A 23,203-nucleotide genomic window follows, 5' to 3' on the forward strand; every position below is an offset into this window, starting at 1 on the left:
TATCAATTCTAAATGTTGAACATTTAAATAATAGATAATAAACTCCTTAATCTATATCAGCTACTATAATTTGATTATCTGTATAATAGATATGAAGACAAAATATGTAGTTCACTTCTTATCCGTTGGAATTCAACTTATAACTTAGGGGTAAATGTTAGAGCTTTAATTTCACTCAAGGTTCTATAGCTGACTGATTTAGAAGAGGAAAGAGATTATGGAGCAGAGATTTTCCTCTGGGTAAAAAAAAAATTTTGTATTTGCAATTCCATCAAAGATCAGAGATTAAATTTTATACATTTTACTTAAAACTTCTCCCTTACCAGTCAGCCCTCTCATGCTCCCTTCTTGTGCTTCATGATCGAGCCTCCTTTAATAACAACTGGGCGGAAATGAATCACTGACTCAACAGCAGCTGAGAAGCTTATGTTCTGTTTGTCCCCTTCTTTTCATATTTTATAAAGTGCACTGGATATGAATTTTTAAACATATTGCTTTAGAATTTTTCTTAAAGGAATTTATTAGAAGTACCATCTTATTCCATCTGCCAGAATTTCCTGAGATATCCTTTGACAGGTACATGGAACAAAACATATATAAGAAAAAAATTGAAAGTCTGGAGCTCTCCATTTAATGCACTCTGAGTAGCATGCAGTCTCCTCAAGGGCCACTACTTAGTTAGTCATTCAAATTAGACCGTTATTCATAGAATGAGCAAGCCCATGACAAATACCACAAACTACCTGTTGACCGCAGACATTAGTCCTTAGCTTGGGTACACAGTGGTGCTGTAAGCCATGGTAGACATCTAAAAACAAGCAAATATACCAATAACAAGGAAGAAAGAAAGAAAGAAAGAGATAGAGAGAGAGAGAGAGAGAGAGAGAAAGAATGAATGAACGAAAGAAAGAAAAAGGAAGGAAGGAAGGCAGAGAAAGAAAGAAACAAAGAAAGAAAGAAAGAAAGAAAAAGAAGGAAGGAAGGAAGGAAGAGAAAGAAAGAAAGAAAGAGAAGGAAGGAAAGAAAGAAAGAAAGAAGAAAGGGAGGAAGGAAAGAAGGAAGGAAGGAAGGGGGTGGGAGGAGGGAGAGGGAGGGAGGGAAGAAGGAAGGAGGGAAGGAAGGAAAAGAAAGAAAGAAAGAGAAAGGAAGGAAGGAAGGGAGGGAGGAAGGGAGAGGAGGGGAGGGGAGAGGGAAGGAGGGACGGACTATTGCCCTGTATTTTCCTAAAATCCATCAACATATATAAAGCAAACTATAAACTCTCACAGTTATCAGTTCTCTGTAGGGTTCTTTAAAGCTCAAAAATCTCTGCAATAGCGTTGCCAGATTAACATCAGGCAAGAGTCCCCCAGAATGCTTCCCAACATGGACATTTTTTGATTCTATGGCTTACTTTTGAGAAGCTACCAGAAAATGAACTACTGCCTATAGAAAAACAAGTACATAAATTCTAACGTCTCCGCGAGTGACTGGCCCTGATTTCCAATTTCAGTGTCTTTAATAAAAGCTTTGGGTTGGTTTAAGACTGAATCCTGGATTTTCTATTTTACCACTCCCACTGTATAAACGTTGCTTATATGTATATATTATAAGAAAAGCAACTCTGGAAGAGATTTTGACCCTCCAAGTATAAAAGGTATATTATTAAATAGTAATACATTGAAATTAGTAATTAAATTAGTAATACATTTACATTTTTATTGATGATATTTACCTTTTCTTGGTACCTTTAAAAAAATAGTTCTTACTGCACATTTGCATTTTAGTTCAGCTAAGGTGAAGCAACACATTGTACAGAGAAATATTTTGGGAGTTTGTGGTCTCTCCAAAGGAATGGATTTAGATGAATTGAAGATATGGGCTTGACTCCTATCAAAAGAAGAAAAAAACATGGATTGCTGTCACCCTGCTCATGGTCACCAACTACTGAAGCACTGATGTCCCTTTGTTGCTCACCTTAGTTTAACACTGTTTATGGTTGTTCCAATTTTAAATATTTATTTATTTATTTGGCTGTGCCGGGTCTTAGTTGTGGCACGTGGGATCTTCATTGTGGCATGCAGGGTCTTTAGTTGCAGCATGCGGGATCTTTCAGTTGTGGCATATGGGATCTAGTGCCCTCATCAGGGATCGAACCTCGGCCCTCTGCACTGGGAGAGCAAAGTCTTAACCATTGGACCACAGGGAAGTCCTGGTTGTTCCAATTTTAATGCAACTCTTTAATTCCTGTATCTTTCTTTGGAAGCCTGCATCAAGAAAATGACCTCTCATATAGAAATCTGAGGACCTTTAAAATATCATAATTGATGTCAGAGTCAGTCAGATAGAATTATGTACTTAAAAGTGAATAGCCAGGGTTTCCCTGGTGGTGCAGCAGTTAATAGTCCGCCTGCCGATGCAGGGGACACGGGTTCGTGCCCCGGTCCGGGAAGATCCCACATGCTGTGGAGCGGCTGGGGCCGTGAGCCATGGCCGCTGGGCCTGCACGTCTGGAGCTTGTGCTCCGCAGCAGGAGAGGCCACAAGAGTGAGAGGCCCGCGTACCGCAAAAAAAAAAAAAAAAAAAGTGAATAGCCAGGATTTCCCTGGTGGTGCAGTGGTTAAGAATCCGCCTGCCAATGCAGGGGACATGGGTTCGGGCCCTGGTCTGGGAAGATCCCACGTGCCGTGGAGCAACTAAGTCCGTGCACCACAACTACTGAACCTGCGCTCTAGAGCCTGCGAGCCACAACTACTGAGCCCACGTGCCACAACTACTGAAGCCCGCACGTTATAGCCCGTGCTCCACAACAAGAAGCCACCACAATGAGAAGCCTGCACACCGCAACAAAGAGCAGCCCCTGCTCACTGCAACTAGAGAAAGCCCGCATGCAGCAATGAGGACCCAACGCAGCCAAAACTAAATTTAAAAAAAAAAAGTGAACAACCAATAGATCTCTTAGACAGATGTCCATACCTCCAGACTAGTTCATTTAATCCCCGTTCCTGATTTTTTCTTCCAGGGAAGGCAGCTCAATTGATGTGCATGTCTGTGCTCCTCACTCCCCCTTACTGTCTCCATACCTGGAGGGGATGGGTTGAAGTATTTGATGAGTGAATGTGGGAAGAATACTGAGTTTGCTTGACTCAGCCTATCCTTCTTCATCTTGGGAGCTTGTGGTGAACAGATTTTCTCTGCAGCATCTCCAGAGTTAGGAGCATCCTGTGCCTGGGGCACCATCCCCATAAGGCCAAAACCCAAATCTAATCAGATCACTATCCTGCTTAAAATCTTTCAATGTCTTATAATTTTAAGGAAAATTCCAATGTCCTTATAACACAGAATATGAGTCCAATCATGATTCAACCCCTATCCACTTCCAGTCTGATCTCCTGCATTTTCCACAGATGCACCCATCCTTCCAGCCACAGAAAACATGACCTGTCCATTTATACCCTTAACGTTCCTGAACACATGAAACATATGTGACTTCCCACAACCATGTGGACACTCACTGGTTACACTGGTCAGGCCTTTTGCAGTAACTCCAAATTTCATTGTCAAAGGAACTGATCTAGTTCAGTGTTTTCCAAGTGTCTTAGGGTGTCACCACCATGATTTTGGCCATATCAATATTATTCATCTACTATTATTACTTAATACCCTTCTTCAAGCAATCCACTTTTATTAAATTATTAAAATTTAAATTTCATATCATTACCATCAGTGGAAAACCAATAGAAGCTGCTACAAGCAAGAGGCAACTGTAAAAATAAATACAATGGAAACAAGTCATATGAAATTTTATCTAGACTGGGTTGCTTGTCCCCCACCTCCATCCCCCAAAGGAAGACACCACACACATTAGAAAAGTGTTAAAGACCAGTATCAAAATGAGACCTCCGCGATGTGTTCAGAAGGGTTGGAGAGGGACCAATATTCTCAATGTTAATTGATTTTACTTAATAACCTTGCATGCACTACCTAAATCAATCCTCTCATGCACCAGGGTATGTGCTCTCACCCTGGCAAACACTGGCAGAGCTTAAATTCAATTACCACAAACAGGGAAAACTGTGGGTTCTGGAACCACGCTGCCTGAACCTGACTCCGACTTCAGCACTTTCTAAATATATATACCTAAGCTAGTTACATAACTGCTCTTGGACTCAAACTAAGAATAATGAAAATACCAATCTCAAAGTTGTTTGAGGGTTAATGAAGGAAAGGTTTTGAGATAAAACATGAAGCAAAAAAACGGACCCCAAAATACTTATTCATCAAATGATAAATAGAAAGAGATTTAACTCTGTCAAGGGACAAAAGAAAAGACATTTTGGTAAAAATGAAATTGAGCAGGGACTAGAAAGACCATTTGATCACACATCAGAGGATGATGAATGAAAGGATGGAGGGATGAAGCAGACAGGATGAAGGAAACAAGTAAAGACAAATACCACAGAGTTTCTGTTTTTCTTTTCCCTAACCTGTAAATCCAAGATCTCAGATTTCTGCTAAGACCAAAGCTCTCTCCACCCCATATTACTGGCCTCTTCAAGACCATCTTGTAAATGCTCATGAGCAAGTCTGCTCAATTTTACAATCTGTATTTTTATGTCTGTGGTTTTATTTCTCTTCAGCTATTATAGTCTCTTCTGGTTGACACCAGTGAAAACGTAGGTTCTCGTGTGTCAGGGGGCAGTGTCCTGCTTGGTTGGGATTTATCACCTCTGCCAACTTCACCTTCACCACTTCTAATCCATCCTGCCCTGCCTGTGGCTTCTCCTGCTCTGTGGGCCAAGCACACTGTTCCTCCTAATGCTGTTCTGGGAGGCCTAGACTAAAACAATGCTTCATGTTCCATTGTCAATTAGGAAATATTCCTTTCATATTTTTTAAATAAATTTATTTACTTTTGGCTGCATTGGGTCTTCATTGCTGCCGCAGGCTTTCTCTAGTTGCGGTGAGCAGGGGCTACTCTTCTGTTGCAGTGTGCAGGCTTCTCATTGCAGTGGCTTCTCTTGTTGCAGAGCACGGGCTCTAGGCATGCGGGCTTCAGTAGTTGTGGCACGCGGGCTCAGTAGTTATGGTGCACGGGCTTAGTTGCTCCGCGGCATGTGGGATCTTCCCGGACCAGGGATCGAACCTGTGTCCCCTAAATTGGCAGGCACATTCTTAACTGCTGCACCACGAGGGAAGCCCATTCCTTTCATATTTTAATGCTATATAGAAGAACTTAAAATCATCTTCAAATCAACAGCAGGATGTTGAGGGTGATAATTAATTCTATTTAGAGACATTTATTTTCAGAACAAAAATTAATGTTTCGAATGACCCTAATTCTCTTAAACATAATTTTGCCACATATGAACAAAACACAGAAAACCATAGTGCTACCATTTTAGACTCTATGATTCCAAAATCAAGTTGTTCCTTCCAAATTTGTACTAAAGTCTGTGATTATCTCTGAAATTCAATCCTCTTGATATGACTTCTTCAAGTTAGAACCTATGAACGTTCATCCATACTATGAAATGCAAGACTAAAAAACAAACAAACCTTTTATTCTAAAGTTAGCATATAAAAAATTATAAATGTAGCCATAAAATTGAAAAGATTATTTTCCCATAACTTCAAGAAAAAATTTTGACATGCTTTGGAATGTAAGTGAAAAGAACATGGTCCAAAAATGCAGGTTATAGTCTTTGTTTTGTCACACTGGCTGTGCGACCTTTATCTGTGTGGGCTTTAGTTTCCTTCTCTAGAAAATAAAAAGGTTGTGTAAGATGGACTCAAAAGTTCTGTAATTATACTGGCTTTCTGCTCTTATTTCACTTCTTCCCTCTTGCCGTTTCCCAGAATATTTACTTGGTATGTATGTTTTATTTTTTCAGCAAGTGTTTATTGAGTGTCCACTCTGTGCCAGGAAAATTACAAGGCATTAGAATACAGAAGTTGAGAAAAATATGATTCTTGTTCACAAAAACCTTTCAGTTTAGTGGCCAAGATGGACATTCAACAATCAGAAGCATTATACTTGATGATGATCTTGAGAAAGAAAAACCTCATCGTGCTCTGGGGGTTATAATAGATGACCTAATTTCGATTGGGGGCAACAAGAAAGCCACAATGAAGAAGTGACATTTAAAGTGAGGAGTAGAAGGAAGCATATCCCAGCCTTCCAGGGGTACAGGGCAAAGTGAAGAATAGTCTTGAGGGGGCAGCCATGGACAAGTTCAAGGAACTGAAAGGGAAACAACGAGGCTAAGGCAAAGAGCATAAAGGGGTGCAGGCATGAGTGACAGGGTCTCCTATGGACTATCAGGGATGTTGCCTTTTATTATAAGTGCGGGATGTAAGCTCTTTATTATAAGAGCTCACCTTATTTACTGTGAGCTCACTAGGTAGGGACATTGACCCTGAAATTAGAATCTGAGCTCCACCACTTACTAGCTGAGTGACCTTGAGCAGTTTCCTCATTTAGAGTTATTGGGAAGATTAGATCAATCAATGTAAATAAAGTGTTTAAAACAGTGTCCAATGGTGGTAAGCACTTTGCTGTGTCTGTTGTTATTATTAGCATCAATCTTCCTGGCTTCAGGACACAGAAGAGCTCAGAGGAAGGAGTACTACATTCCAGGTGCTGAGACCAGGGCTCCAGGTGCATCTCTTCCCATACAGGCTGTTTCCACAGTAAAGTGAGGAAACCTTAAAAGGAATTTAGATAACCCTGAATTGTAATAAAGAAACAAAAAGGTAACTTTAAGTGAACAGAAAGGTGTTCTTGAATCTCTTTTGTGATTTTTGAGATTAAATGGATGTTGTAATATTGGAAAAATATTTAAGAATTCTTGCTTCGCATTGCTCATAATATTAGTTCTAGAAGACGAAAATGGCATCCCACCTAAGTTTCCTTCAAAATTTATTGAGTGTACCATCATTTCTGGTTCTCTTTCATCAGTGGTGAATCTTTCAGAACCTCTATAATCACCTAACTGCACTGTTTCACACTGCAATTTAGAAACCTCAGCAAATAAACTTCTCATCCACACTGGTGATGTGAGTAACTAAGATCTGTAAATAAACAACAAAGCTTTGGATAAAAATCAACTATTTCAATGGAAAATGTCCTATGATTTACTTTTTTCTCCACTGTTCTTTGCTTCAATTCCTTTTACAAGGATCCCTTGGATTTTAATAAGCCCTTCCTTTTCATCAAATGAAAACACAAACAATGTTCTTAAATTTGCCTCATTTTTATAATATTTAATTACCTCTTATTTATCAATTCAAGTACAAGGCACTGAAGACACAAAAAGTATTAAGACATGGGTTATCCCTTTAAAAAGATGGTAGTAAGAGATGGAGGAGCAAACATAATAAAGGAGGAAGAGAGAGAAAGGAAAGTTAAAGGCTTGGAAATGCAGATAAGGTTAGCATATCAGTGCATAAAAGGGAAATCAGAGTAGTAAACCCCAGTTAATTTATAAAGTTAATTATCTTCTTTAAGTTTATTGATAATCTCTCAGGGATATAGTTTATCACTAGGTTTGATGGGATGGTTTATCACTACATTAATACAGCAGCACTTCATTAAAATTAATATGAGTTTCTAAACTGAAGTCATTCATTCATTCATTTATCCACAACGCATTTTTAAAAATTTTATTGAAGTATAGTTGATTTACAATGTTGTGTTAATTTCTGCTGTATAGCAACGTGACTCAATTATACATATATCTTCTTTTTCATATTCTTATCCATTATGGTTTATCATAAGATGTTGAATATAGTTCCCTGTGCTATACAGTAGGCACCTTGTTGTTTATCCATTCTATATATACAATAGTTTGCATCTGCTAATTCCAAACTCCCAATCCTTCCCTCCCCCACCCCCTCCACCTTGGCAACCACAAGTCTGTTCTGTATATTTGTGAGTCTGTTTTTGTCTGGTAGATATGTTCATTTCTATAATCCATTTTTGAGCTTCCCCTAAGACTTAGAATCGGGTCTAATTTGATAACAGGCTGCTAAAGCAAGAGTACAAACTAGCTTCTCTAAAACTTCTGTACTTTATTTTCTCCTCTAACTATTTACATCAATGAGCTTCTGAAGTGAAGATTCCTCTTCAATCTCTTCTACTTTGCTCTCGGCATTTTTCCTATGAAATAAATAAGCTTTTACCTGACTATCTGGATAGATCTTACAAAACCTCAACCACATTAATAGCTGTCCTTCTGGATCTATCATACCAACATGCTGACACACCTTGTCCGAAAGAAAACAAAATGAGAAAAGTAAGAAACTGGAGAACAAGGAAAGACTGAAAAAATTGGTTAAAAATCAGGCTGCTACTATTTACAACAGCCAAGACATGGAAGCAACCTAAATGTCCATCAGTAGATGAATGGATAAAGAAGATGTGGTGTGTGTGTATATATATATATATATGTGTGTGTGTGTGTGTGTGTGTGTGTGTGTGCATATATGTGTGTGTGTGTATATATATATATATATATATATATACATACACACACAATGGAATACTACTCAGCCATAAAAAAGAATGAAATAATGCCATTTGCAGCAACATGGATGAACCTAGAGATTGTCATACTAAGTGAAGTAAGTCAGACAGTGAAAGACAAGTATCATAGGATATCACTTATACATGGAATCTAAAAAATGATACAAATGAAAATATTTACAAAACTGAAATAGACTCACAGGCATAGAAACGAACTTATGGTTACCAAAAGGGAAAGGTTGGGGGGGGGCATAAATTAGGAGTTTGGGATTAACATATACACACTACTATATATATAATGGATAAACAACAAGGACCTACTGTATAGCACAGGGAACTATATTCAATATCTTGTAATAAACTATAATGGAAAAGAATCTGAAAAAGAATAGATAGCTAGATAGATAGATATAGATAGATTTGTATTACTGAATTACTTTGCTGTACACCTGACACTAACACAACATTGTAAATCAACTATACTTCAATTTAAAAAATAGACAGAAAAAAATAAGGCTGCTATATTACTTTCAAATTATTTAACATTTAATATTGGGACATCAGTCCTTTTTTAAAGATGTTTATAATCTTGGGTTAATACATGAAAACCAGGAAAACACAAGGTGGTATAATTTCTTCATCAAACCACAGAGAAGCTAATACCATAAACTCTTCAGGGAAGGTCAAGAGTAACATTTCTTTTCTTTTTAAAAATTTTTTATTTTATATTGGAGCATAGTTGATTAACAATGTTGTGTTAGTTTCAGGTGCAGAGCAAAGTGATTCAGTTATACATATACACATATCTATTTTTTTAAAATTCTTTTCCCATTTAGGTTATTACAGAATGTTGAGCAGTTTGGTGAGTTTTGTTAGACACAAAGTGTGTGATTTTGTTTTCTTTTGTAACACAGACGTAAATAAAAAAAAATATGCAGGCAGATAAGTCCCATTCAATATGACTGCCAACTCTAGTCTTTTTTGGACTAGAGAGTCCAAAAGAGAATGGAATCCTCTTAACTCCTTGGGGAAAGTATGTGAAATAAAAGCTTTAGGCAATGTTTTATAATAAATCACACTATCATTTTTCTCTCTCAACAATTCCTCTGTTCTCTTGCTATTCCATCTTTGCCCCCTTCTCCTATCTATTACCAGGTGATCAGGTGGTCAGAACTTTATAAAATAATGGCTGAAAAGGGGGAAGAGCTTAAGGACCACCCCAACTGCTTGAACCTATAAATGTTCATAGATATTTTGAAGTCCCTGAATTTTCCCTACGTGTTAGCAGATTAAAGGGAGGATATGCACTTTCTTCATGGATCGCAGTGTCAGCCATGAATAAGGGTCTGATCCCCAATCCAGACTTTCCCAACAGCTATTGCTGTAATGTGAGGTTTAGGAAACAAAGTGACAGGCAAACTTCCTCTGGGTTTTAGCAGTAGTTTAATTATGCATCTTTTTCTTCTTTCTTTAAACTATACAGGTTTTTAAACTTACCCCGATAGCTGCTAAGATTGGGGCTTGATAAATCCACTTGATGTCTCCAGCACTAAGTTCCCAGCATCTGAGACATGAAAAAGAACTTCCATTAAAGAATCAGCAAAGCAAATAAGCAGTGAGATGTAACATTTTGTTTTACCAAAAATTCCAGACCCAGGTTTCTGATTAAGAAATAAGTAGACAGGAAGAAAAATCTCCTAAAATACCCAAAAGAGTAAAAAAAAAAAAAAAAAAAAGTGTAACAGTCCTGGTTTCCATACTATTAGCTACCCCTTGGGGATAAGTAAAGTATTATAAATAGTGGTTTATTATTTTTATAAAAGAGTCAAAACTATGTTTCTAGAGCCACAAAAAAATTAGTCTTCTAAATGTGGTACCACTGATTCTTTATTTGTGTTATCACTGGAAAGATCCATAACATTTAAAACTTGTTGATAGAGAAAGTCCTCTCACTTTCAAAATTTACTCTATTGGTTGTAGAACATTGACATTAGTACATTTTTATCCACAGAAATGCAACAGAAAACTGACAATCATGTAAATGATTCTTGTTGATAGGAATGTAGAAGAAAACTGAATGCAAATGATTTTTGTCCATAGAAAGGAAAATTAGCTGTGTTTGGTGGAATGTAATTGCTCAGTGATCTGTGAATATTGACCAGTTTTTACATTTACTTGTAAAATTATTTAATTGTACATATTACTAGATATAAACATGTAATTCTTTTATTTCTCCTTTGAACCAGTTACAACATCTTACTGGTTTCCTCATTAATTAGTGAGTTAAAAAATCTTGATAGGTGCTCATTTTATATTTGCATTAGATCATTTTATCTTCTATTTTAAAAAGTTAGTTTTTAACAGTGCTTAATAAAAACACTATTTGATTTACTTATTTGTTATATTTATTTTCTGCTTCCTGCTCACTCCAACTAGAATTTAAGTTTACATAGGCAGGGATCATTGTTGTTTTTGTTTTCTGTTACAAGTGCCTAGAACAGTACATAGCATGTAGGTAGTCAATAAACATTTGTTGAATTGAATTGAATTCAAAGTAAGTTAGACTCAACCTCACCCAATATGGTTTGTGGTAAAGGTCTTACACTAGAATAAATGGAGCAGAGTTAAGAAAAACTAGTTCCACTTGAAACTTTAATGTAGCACTTTAAATGGTTTTTATAAATTAAAGATACATAAATAAAAGCCTTCAGTTTCTTTCTCCTTAGACAAAACCTAGCATTGATTGTGGCAACAGTAAATGAAATTTTGTAAATAAATTTTAATGATATAATGATAATTTTTAAATTCTGGATAATAAACTTATTAAGAAAGTTATTTTTAAATTAATGAACAAATTATGGATAATAAAAAGCTATTTCAACTATTCCTTGAAGGTAAAACATTTTCAGTACACATGTAATAACAACATATTTTTAAAATATAATTTTGTATATAGGCAATACATTCTCATTTCAAAAAACAAACTATATAAAAAGATAGACATTGAGACATCTCAGTCCTCCCCATGTTCTTGTATACCTCTGACTTTGCTTTTCCCCTACAGGTAACATCTTTTATTACTTTATTGTATATGCTTTCAGTATTTCTTTATGCATATACAAACACATACAAATATTATAATCTTATTTTCCCCATCTTACAAAAATGCAATGTACACTGTGTTCTGTAACTTGCGCTTTCCTTTTAATAGTATATTTTTAATTTCTTTCCATATCAGTACCAAGAGAGCTTAGTAGCCCAGCATTCCACTGGAAGGAGGTACCACAGTTAAATCAAACAGACCCCTAGACCAAAGTGTAATTCTGGTCCAGCCGCACTGAAATCTGCAAAGTCAGTGGGCTTGAAGACTGAATAAGAATGGAAATCAAACACAGGGACATTTTATATTTGCATACACCTTACTTGTTTACACATTATGAACATTGCCCATATTATTTGTATGCATCTATTTTCCACATTGTTCAGCCAGACAAGAAAGATAAAAGTGTTACTGAGTCGTGCAAAACATCTATCACACTACGCTAAAAAGGCTTCCCACTGTAAGGAAAGTGGCACATATTGTGAGAATATAAATTGAACATTGATTCACTACGTTTTGGATTTCATAAATTTGGATTTCATAAATTTTCTTTTCAGCTTTGACATCTGGTAATATCTTCATAATCTTCTCTCTTTGCTTCAATGACATTTCATCGTGGTGTCTCCTAACACACTGGAATTCAATTACACAATTTCAGCTCTACAGAATACTTTTATCTGGAAGTAGGTCAAACCAGCTACTTCTAAAAACAGGAAAAACTTGACTGATCATTTTCAATGTCAAAGTTTCAAATTTGCCCTTTGATAAGAGGCAACTGAGGTTTCAGATATTTTAAAGAAAATGTTATAATCCTTATTTTTCATTAATTCTTCAATGTCCCAGCTCACACCATGTTTGTTAACATGGCTGAGAAACTACCCTCTGTCCAGATTTTTTAAAATAAATTTTAACACTCTAGGAAATGCAGGACTAAATGTCGTTTAAAACATAGTTCTGAATGGTAGAGCATGAAACACAGTAGCCTGTATGCTGAATGGTAAAGCATACAGACTAGAAAGTAGGATTTCCTGCAGCCAGGACTGGAAACAGGAAATGCATTGTTCCACCAGAGGAATCCAGGGAATTATATTGATTGAATACTGTATTGTCTCAACAACTCACACTCTGATAAGAGTAGATGAAGTGAAGTTCCCTGAGAGCCATGCAGATTTCCTAGGAATGATGGAGTGTATCTTTTCTTGGTCCTTTCAATTGCAAGCCCTAACTGTTCCTGCTGGCATCTCATCTCCTTTGAATGAGCAGGGAGAAGGCAATAAGATATCTTGTAAGGTGTTTTTGCTTTTGTAAGTAAAAAGAAAAACAAAATTATTCACTTTTTAAGTCATTTGTCCAATCTTAACTACCCAATTATCCTACCCTACCTTAGTCAAATAACACTTTGATAGAATTTTAGAACTGGAAGAGACTTCTTTTGTATATTCTATAGAGTTTAGAGTACCTTCTAAAACTGGGTCTTATCTGCTTATCTCTAAATGTCCAAGATACAGAGAAAATCAGAGTTCTAGCTTTGAAAGGCCAGATCAGAAAAAGATAAATCGCAACTATAAGAGACATGAGCAGGGGCCCCATCTGTCCTTTGGAGATGCTCCAAGTCTGCTCTCTCCACTTGAACTTTGTGACACGGCACTATACATAGGTCAGATGACGACGCTCAAGAAAACCCACAAAAACTTTTTAATTTAGACAAACTGAATTTCATGAGAAATCAAATCTGGCAATTATAAAATCATGCCATGAATGTGGTAATACAGTTTTATTTTCTATGCAAAATAAATATAAAATGACCCCTTAACCCAATTATCACACTCAGATCAGGGCACTATAGAATTCAAGATTTTATTCTAAGTAAGGTAGGAATAAATATTTTATGCAGAAGAGTCACATGATCTAACTTATATGTAATATTTTTACATTAATACATCTGGTTTAGAGCAATATTTAGTATCAGTTGTATTTTTTCAAAGTATTACATACCTAATGGATTTTTTCTCAAAAATGATAAACATGTATTTCTTATTTTTTCAGCAAAAAGACTTATGATTATTAATGATTTAATATCTAGTTTATGATTTTTTTAAAAAATGCAAGATAACTAAGAAAACTAATTAATTCAATATAAAATGTACTATGAATATATTTGCTTTCTTTCCTTGCTCAAGGCCTGGAATAGCTGTTGAATGGATGAATGAGTCAAAATTGCTGCAGGCTAGCTGTAGGCTTTGGAGATGTAACCTGCTATCTCTGGGTCTCATTCTATTCATCTCTCAAATGTGGGGATTGGACCAAACAATGCCTTCGGTTCTACCTTCTCTAAAATTCCGAATCTAAGTGATTTGGTTACACATCTCAGGGTAAAATTATTTAGCATTATTTAGTACCTCTTTACTGACTCAACCTCCTTCCCTCCTCTAAGAAATCAAACAGCAATGCTGCAAGTTTTCTTTGAGATTTCCAATATCGCTGTGTAAATGTAACAATAAAGATAACAATGGAGATAACTTTAACCCCAATTGTCAACAAATCCAAATGGCATAAAGAGATAAAGTAAGTAAAAATGAAAACCGGCGGGACCCTACTGGGTACAAGCCCCTCTGTGTCCCCACTTCTTGTTTGTAGAAAAAAGCTTTAGTCTCCAAGGGTTTCCCCAAGTTCCAAAGAGCAGACTCAAACAGTTACTAATTAGTGAAGTAAGAAAATGCAGAAACAAAGGAAAAGCAGTCAAGCAAGAAAAGTAATAATAGCTTGAAAAGCAGAGTCACAGGACTCCTAGTTCCTCCTGAAGGGATACAGGTAACAATCTGATGCATATCTTTGTGTTGTTCTGCAGAAACTAAGACCCCTACCCTGTGGAGGATGTTGACTACATGCTGACCACAAACATGTAGACCCTGGACTGGTTGGAACCAGAAAACTGATGATTAAGATTCCTAAAACATCACCCTGTTACCTCACCACCAACCAGGCAGAAGAATGTCCATAAGCTAACCATGCACCTGTGACCCTCACTCCTAATGTTGCCTTTAAATACCCTTGCTCCAAAGCAACAGGGAGTTCAGGTCTTTTGAGTATTAGCTGCCCATTCTTCTTGCTTTGCATCCTGCAAATAAAAGCTGTACTTTTCCTCACTACAATCCAGTGTCAGTAGATTCGCTTTGCTGCTCATCAGGTGAGTGAACCCAAAGTTCAGCCCAGTAACAATAATGCAAAGCCACAACCTAAGTGTCCATCAACAGATGAATGGATAAAGGAGATGTGGCACATATATACAATGGAATATTACTCAGCCATAAAAAGAAACGAAATTGAGTTATTTGTAGTGAGGTGGATGGACTTAGAGACTACCATACAGAGTGAAGTCAGTCAGAAAGAGAAAAACAAATACCATATGCTAACACATATATAAGGAATCTAAGAACAACAACAACAAAAAGTCATGAAGAACCTAGGGACAAGACGGGAATAAAGACACAGACCTACTAGAGAATGGACTTGAGGATATGTAGAGGGGGAAGGGTAAGCTGTGACAATGTTAGAGAGTGGCATGGACATATATACACTACCAAATGTAAAATAGATAGCTAGTGGGAAGCAGCTGCATAGCACAGGGAGATCAGCTTGGTGCTTTGTGACCACCTAGAGGGGTGGGATAGGGAGGGTGGGAGGGAGAAGCAAAGGGAGGAGATATGGGGATATATATATATATGTATAGCTGATTCACTTTGTTATGAAGCAGAAACTAACACACCATTGTAAAGAAATTATACTCCAATAAATATGTTTTTAAAAAAAAGCAAAGCCAGTAAGTTCTAGAACTGAGGGAAAGCTGATGAATGGGGAGTTCTGGAGCAAGGCTGCACCTAAAGATAATGATCTGTAGACTTCAGATTTTAGGGAACAGTGGTAGCTTCTTCGTAGAATTCAGGTGCTCACATAATGTGGCATTTTTTTCACTGCACAACTGACAAAATGATTCTGAAGAAAATAGTGACTCAAAACAAATGTTCAGGCTCAATGAAAGAAAGGAGCAAACAAAAAGGTGTTGCTGTCAGGAAAGGTACATGATCTGTGGATATTAAACTGTATTCTGTTAACAGGGAAGAATGCTCAGCATTACTACATCTATAAGTTAAAACTGTCTCTCTTTAAATCGCCTTTTCATGTATCATAAGTGTATTAGTCTGCTCGGGCTGCCATAACAATATAGTATAGACTAAGGGCTTAAACAGCAGACATTTATTTTCTCACAGTTGGAGGCTAAAGTCTGAGATGAAAATGCAAGGCACTGTCATCTTGCTGTGTGCTCATAAAACCTTTACTTCATGTGCATACACAGAGAGAAGGAGCTCCCTCGTGTCTCTTCTCATGAACACACTAATCCTATCATATCTGAGTCATACCCTTAGGATTTCATGTAACCTTAATTACCTCCTAAGGGCCGTATCTCCAAATACAGTCACACTGGGGATTAGGGCTTCCCACATATGAATATTGGGGAGACACAATTCATTCCAAGCAATAAGTTTGACCATGAAAGCAAAGAGCAGGCACTGAATGCTTCTCCATGTTCTCCTTTTCTTTCTTTGATTCACCATTACTAAAAACAGAAATAATATGAAAAAAATGAATGTTTCAGTATCCATTCATCATGTAGCACCCAAAGAGAAACAGACAAATGGGGGGCTAGTGATTCCCTAGGATGGATTCCACTTCTAATGTGCATTTGTTTTATCATTTAAGAATATTTAATTACACCATAGAAGACAAGAGAACAAATTGGGTGGATTAAACCTAGAGTTTGCATTAAATGTAGATCAGTAGTTAGTAAGTAGAGCACATGAGTGTTAAGCACAGGTACTAAATATCTGGGGCAACTGAGCACTAAATATTCATGATGCACTAAATATATAAGAGGCACGAAGTATCCTCAATATGCAGGAAGTACTCGGTAGTCTTGATGTCTTAATTCAGCCACTGATTGGTGGAACCCATGGCCACATATCCTTTGCCCAAAGAACGCAAATAAAACCCAGAGCTTCTCAGCAGGCTAAGTGGCAAGCTAGAGCCATGGCCAGGTGAACTTGCCCTTATATCTCTCTGAGACAGCAAGTGTGTGTCTCTGGCACAAGGCACCTTCTGTCTGTGGGTCCCCTTGTTGCAACCACATTTCTGGTTCTCATAGCCACACCATCAGTGGGGAATGCTGATGTGGCAGAGAGAGTGAGAGAGAGACAGAGAGGAGATATGAGCACTGCCCATCCCAGGACTCAGGTAGTGCAGTCCTTTCACCAGTGTGCATGATATCTTAAGTGTGTTAACTTACCCATCTCTTTCCCCTTGCTTCTCACTGTATGTTTCAAATTGATTTCATAAACCATGAAGTTTATGACCATCCTAATCGGGTCTGTGAGTCTTTCTGTCCCATGACTCTGGGATGGATAGCTTGCTGGTAATGTATCAGAGGCTACAAGGTAATTTCCCACATAATATCCCTAAAGGGTAATGTCATCTAGAACAGCAGCAAGTCTTGAGAAAATCCCAGGCTCTTGCTTTACCTCCTTTTGTTTCCACTCACCTTGCATCAGCCAGAGTTGCTCGTGCCACAGCCCAGGCTGTAACAAATGCCGCCGGGAACCCTGCAATCAGAAAAGGATTCAGAGACCATATTTCTTTTAAGATTAAGGGATTTTTTTCTTATATTCATCACATAAAAATATATTATTAAGAGGTGAGAGAGAAAAACAGGCATGAAAAATGTTGTTATGTGAATATGAAAAGTCCACTTAATTTTCATCTTGTCCACTTGAGAAGGGAGGTGGTATACTGATGTTATTCATTCTCAAAAGTCTGAAGATGAAGACTGGCTCTATTTTCCTTTGAGGGGTGTAAGGTTAAGCCATGTATGGAGGGGACTGAAGTTCCCGGGGTCAAAAGCAGGCGGTGGTCGGTGCATCCAACTTTGCCTCTTGAAATGCCGAAAGCCACATGCTTACCAAGAGGAGTGAAGCAGCAAGAGGGACTCATGAGAAGTGGCAGGAAGGCTGTTGTTCTAAAATACTCAAATTTTCTCATTCTAAAAGTTGAAGGCATAGAGAGGCTATACTGCAAGTTACAAAATTAGGAAGTTTTGATCAGTTTAGCCCTTCTTTTTTTGTTCATATCACCTCCAGACAGAAGCATTTGCAGGCACTGAAAGCTTAGCAAAGGGTGGTGCTATATTAGTTTGATGATTTGAGAATGAGATATTTGTCCTTCATGAACTATAAACACTATGAGCTTGCAACATCAACTCTATTATACTGACTTTCCATGAGTCCTTTGCCCCCAATAAAGGTTGACTGCTCAGTTCACGCTATACTTGGACTCTGACATCACAAAAAATCACAAACCATTACTTTTATGCAGCACTGCAATAGAAGATCAAAGGATTTAATGGATAACTCTTCATTATGTGGCCTTTTAGAAAGAAGTTTAAAAAAAAGGAAGAGAAACCATAGGAAGCACCTTACAAAGAGAGAAAAAACTAACTCAGAACATTTAAAAGAACACAATATTCTTTACCTTTTAAAAAACACATTTCTAAATTTTCAGATATATTTTCTAAGCAAAACAAGTAAACATAAAAATAGATTCAGATGAAAAAAATTTCAGAAAAACTTAAAATAAGGTGATATCCCAAAAAAGGGAATTTCTTTGGTCTCCTTAGTGATCTAATTGAATTTAACCTCAGGCTGCCTGTGTGGCTATTTAATTTTATGACTCTATATTCCAATTTTATTTATTGTTTTTATATAACTCCTTTTTAAAAAATTCTGTTCAAATTCTATGTTCTAGGAAATTTTTGTCAAAAGAGATCTACCCAATTCTGGTTAATTGTTAGGTTCAGCTTGCTATTCTATCTATCTATCTAGTCCACCTATCCATCCATCTGTATAAACATATATCCACTAAGCACTTCTTAAATGCCTTTTCATTTGTTAAGAACTGTTATAGTCTCAGAAGATTAAAAAAAAGAACAGAATAAACAATATCTCTGTTTTCCTGAAACTTATATTCTGGTATGGGAGGCAAAATTAATAATACAACTTCAGTTATCAATTAGTGCTATGAAGAAAAAACAGGAATGATACTGTGTAATGGAGAGAGCATGGCTCCTGACAGAATGGTTCAAAAAGGTCTGATATAGATCCCTTTGCTGTTCTACTGCCTTGGTTATCTTTAAAAAGTGTCTGCCTTTGATCAGAATGTTCACATTTTCTCATTTGCAGGTCTTCGTCTTCTGCTTCCTTTACAATCTCCTGATCAGGCAATTTCCTGAATGATGTTCTATATATAGAACATTGATTAATGGTGCTGGATTTGGAATTGTGTTTTAAATGATAATTATAGCAAATACTTTATATCAGACACCATGTCTTAATGAAATTGCTTTTCTCATCCTCTTGGAAGACCCTCATTCACAAGATGAGCACAGAGACAACCATGGAGGAATAAAGAACAGAAACCACCTTGAGGCTTTCTAAGAATTTTTGGTCACCAATCTTAGTATCACATTATTATGTAATTGAGAACACATAAATAAAGGGAAAACTCTTTGAAATCTAGACGTTAGTTTAAATTTAAGTGTTACTTTAAGTAAATTTAATGTAAATTGGAATGTTATTCTATATTTGCATTTATCTTAAGAGCTGAGTTATTTTCATAAAATACATCAGTATAAATAAGTGATTCTGAGAGGGAGGCAATCTCTGGTCTAAGAATAAGTAGACTCGAGTTTTGGTGTGGCTTCATTACTATTCTCCCTTAAAATGAAGGTTTGGACTAATAGTAGTAAAGAACTTTAGCAATTAAACACTTTCTTCAAATAAAAACTTATATAGCAGCCCACCGCATAAGCCAGAGATGCCTTGAAGCCAAAGTGGGGTAAAGGGTCTTGAAATATTGGCCCATGTAATTTTATCTTGTTTTGGACACTTCAGAGCCTTCATAGAACCCAACCTCAGGCTTACCCTCCTCCTAAAATGCTACTGTGGTATTGCAAAGTCATAGCTTGATCATAAAGTGTAGAGTTAACCCTAAAAATTAGAAACCCATCATGACATGGGGATTCCCAGATTTGCTACAGACATACAATGTCTTACCAGAAACCTTGATTCCCCTGGGAATCCAGTCTATGTTGACTGGTCAGACATAAAGCTCCAAGCTATGTCTTCAGTTCCCTCTCTACTCACTGCAGGATGCTGGAATTTAGTATCTATCACTTGCTGATTCATTCTTTGAGGAACCTAGAAATTCATCTATATAATTTTGATAGAATTATTCTCAAGTCTCATAGGACTCTAAGGCCAATACTGAATGAGTCTTTCCTCTCTGTAAGGAAAACTGCAGAGCCTTTAAAGTTTTCCATTGTTACAAAGGTGAGTGTCTATTTATGAAACTTCAGAAGAGTTACCCTCCCCTGAGATGGAATTACTACAGTAAACAAAAGAAATCTTTAAAAAATATATCTAATTCATAATCTAAAATGTGCTCTAGAAGAAAAGTAAGGCATTACGAAAAAGGATCAATCTAAAATAGAAGAGCTACAATGGAAAAGAAAATGTTTACTGAATTAAATATTGCCAGTGGGCAGAAACTGTAGAACATCAATTGGTGGAGAGGAGGTGGAATCTTGAAACTGGGTGAACCCACAGAGATAAATCTACATAATGCTTACAAATATAAATTTAAATTTGACTATAATTTATTTTCTTTTAAACAGATAATAACCTGTAGAATTTTTTAATGATAAGTAGTAAAACCCCAAATTACATCTTGAAGGTCTGGAAAAAGTAATAAGCAGGGAGAACCAAATTCCTTATCTTTCATAAAGTAGGGCCAAAATATAGATCTCTTACTGACTCTAATGGTTAAATGTAATTTTAACTTTAAAATAACTTTAAGGTAGAATTAATAATGGCATTAAAAATCACAGGGCAAGGGAGAAACAGTTTTTCTAGATTTTTAAATTCAGCTTAAAGCAAACAATGAAGATTTTTAATTGTATAAAGGTGTTATATTGACTATCATAAATAATTTTATGAAGAACAGATTTTTTTTTTTTTTTTTTTTTTTTTTTTTTTTTTTTTTTTTTTTGCGGTATGCGGGCCTCTCACTGTTGTGGCCTCCCCCGTTGCGGAGCACAGGCTCCGGACGCGCAGGCTCCGGACGCGCAGGCTCAGCGGCCATGGCTCACGGGCCCAGCCGCCCCGCGACATATGGGATCCTCCCAGACCGGGGCACGAACCCGTATCCCCCGCATCGGCAGGCGGACTCTCAACCACTTGCGCCACCAGGGAGGCCCCAGATTTTATAAATTAAATATTTTGAATATAATACATATGATGAGAATAGGCCTACAAAAAATAAAATAACCTAAAGGGTCAGACTCCATGCTTCTTGTGTGCTGGGACTTAACATATATCTTGTATTTCAATTATATATACTGCCAAATGGATGACCAAAAAATGTTTGCTGGATTGAAACAATTTTATACAGAGATAATAAAACTAGAAGTGTTTTCTGATTATTTTTCTCCTGATTATTTTAAGATAATACAAAATATGAAAATATTCTACAAGAAAGCTTGGCAACAGGGACGTGACTACATGGTATAACCAGGATAGGTGCTTTTATATGAAAATATGTACATTCTGGCATCTCATCTGACAGGTGAAAATTAAGAATGGCTGCTAATACAGAGGTAAATTACCACATTCAATAAGGATAAAGAAGCAAGAATGACACTTTTTTCCCTATTATGTTGTATATTATATCCCCAGTACTTATTTATCTTATAACTGGAAGTTTGTTACCTTTTGACTGACCTTTTAAATATAGAATTAAATATATTTTTTAAATATGTAGTTGGAACTGAGAATAAAGTGCCTTATTCATGAGAAAATTGTGTAGGGATAGGAAAAATTAAGAAAATGGTTAGTTGAAAGAAAAGAAGCATAGTCATCATTCGAATTTGCCTTTACTCCTCTATACATCTTGTTTTGTGATAAAGATAAACAAAAAAGTCATTTTAAATATCTGCCTTCAATTTACTAAGGCAGACATGGCATATGTTCCTCTTTAGACAGTAATTTCCTTCCCTGCCAACTTATTATTAAGAACCAGCAAAATCAATGTAAATAATGCAACTCCACATATCATTACAAAGTGAGTAATAAAGTGCTGAGTATTTACCTAGCTAAAGAGAGCTTAAAGTTATAATAATTGGATCCAAATGAACAACAAAGGAATCCAAGCAAATTCTCTTCTCTAGTGAAGCCAATAAATCACTGGAAGAAAGTCTGAAACTGGGTTCACTATGGATTAGTCTAGCAAAGGATCCTGCAAAGCAGCTATAATGTTTTGATATTTATTTTTCTTATAGAAAGTTGGAAAAATGGGTCTGAAATAAAAATGATATTTTAAAATCATACTCTCAGTGTTGAGATAAGAGAAAATAGTCTATTAATCAAATAGACTTGGATATTTACTTCAGTAGCAGAGAGAAATTCTTAAAAGAATATCACTATTTTGGGGGGCTTCCCTGGTGTCCGCCTACCGATGCGGGGGACATGGGTTCGTGCCCCGGTCCGGGAAGATCCCACATGCCGCAGAGCGGCTGGGCCCGTGAGCCATGGCCGCAACGGGAGAGGCCACAGCAGTGACAGGCCCACGTACCGCAAAAAAAAAAAAAAAAAAAAGAATATTACCATATTTTAATTACATATGCCCTAGCCTAAAGCATTTATTTTTTTGGAGTTGCAAAGAGAGAAGCCAGAAGATAGACCAACTATAGCACCATAACTCTGTAAAGATTACTTGTTACTGTTTTAATTGTGGTTAATTACATAATATTGCATGTAAGATGCTTTTTGTAAAGTGATGTTCCATGTAGATACTACTTGCTTTCATGCATGTTCTTAAACCATTTGGTGAAATGAAGATTTCAAGTTGTGATGCTTCTCTACTGTAATTGTCACTCTTAACGACAAAATTTTGTGGACAAATAATTAAAGTTGTAAAGGAAGGTGAGAACCTCATACTTGTATAGAAGCTCACTGGAACCCTCTCTGTTTTTTTAATTCTCATTTTCATAGAAAGATTTGAAAACAAGTTTCCTGGGTTTCAGTGAGGCAAACTCCTGATTTTACAGAGCGACAGACTGAGTGATACAGCCCAAATACGAGCTGACAGGGGAATTTGCTATCAAACCAATATGTAAATAAAGAAAAACAAGTTTATTACTAGTGTGACCAATGTCATAGAAAACCAAAAAATAAAATGGAACTCAGACAAATTCATTGTTGAATTTTCTATCAACATCTTTACTAACTTCTAGTAATTATGTGGGTACACAGATATAATTTTGCCTTGAAGGCAAACTACCAAAAACTGTTGAGAAAATTTCCAAAGTACCCTAAACAAATAAAGTATCTTTTTTTAATTTTAGTAACTGTTAGTCAAAGATAAGGGAGAACCTAAAAACAGACTGCTTTCAGAAACTTTTATTCACAATTATTATTTCATAATAAATAATGCTT

General features: G+C 36.6%; 1 protein-coding gene across 2 annotated transcripts in view; it reads right to left on the reverse strand.

The window, feature by feature from the left end:
- Positions 1 to 23,203, reverse strand: part of PTH2R (parathyroid hormone 2 receptor) — an 87,792-nt gene that overhangs the window by 19,240 nt on the left and 45,349 nt on the right. For both annotated transcript variants that reach the window (XM_060106790.1, XM_060106789.1), the window contains 2 exons: positions 17,200 to 17,260; positions 10,004 to 10,070 (listed from right to left, as the gene is read on the reverse strand). In XM_060106790.1, the coding sequence (XP_059962773.1) occupies positions 10,004 to 10,070; positions 17,200 to 17,260 (128 nt within the window). The remainder of the gene's footprint in view (positions 1 to 10,003; positions 10,071 to 17,199; positions 17,261 to 23,203) is intronic.

The sequence above is a fragment of the Mesoplodon densirostris genome, chromosome 8 (genome assembly GCF_025265405.1).
Source record: "Mesoplodon densirostris isolate mMesDen1 chromosome 8, mMesDen1 primary haplotype, whole genome shotgun sequence".
NCBI classification, from domain to species: domain Eukaryota; kingdom Metazoa; phylum Chordata; class Mammalia; order Artiodactyla; family Ziphiidae; genus Mesoplodon; species Mesoplodon densirostris.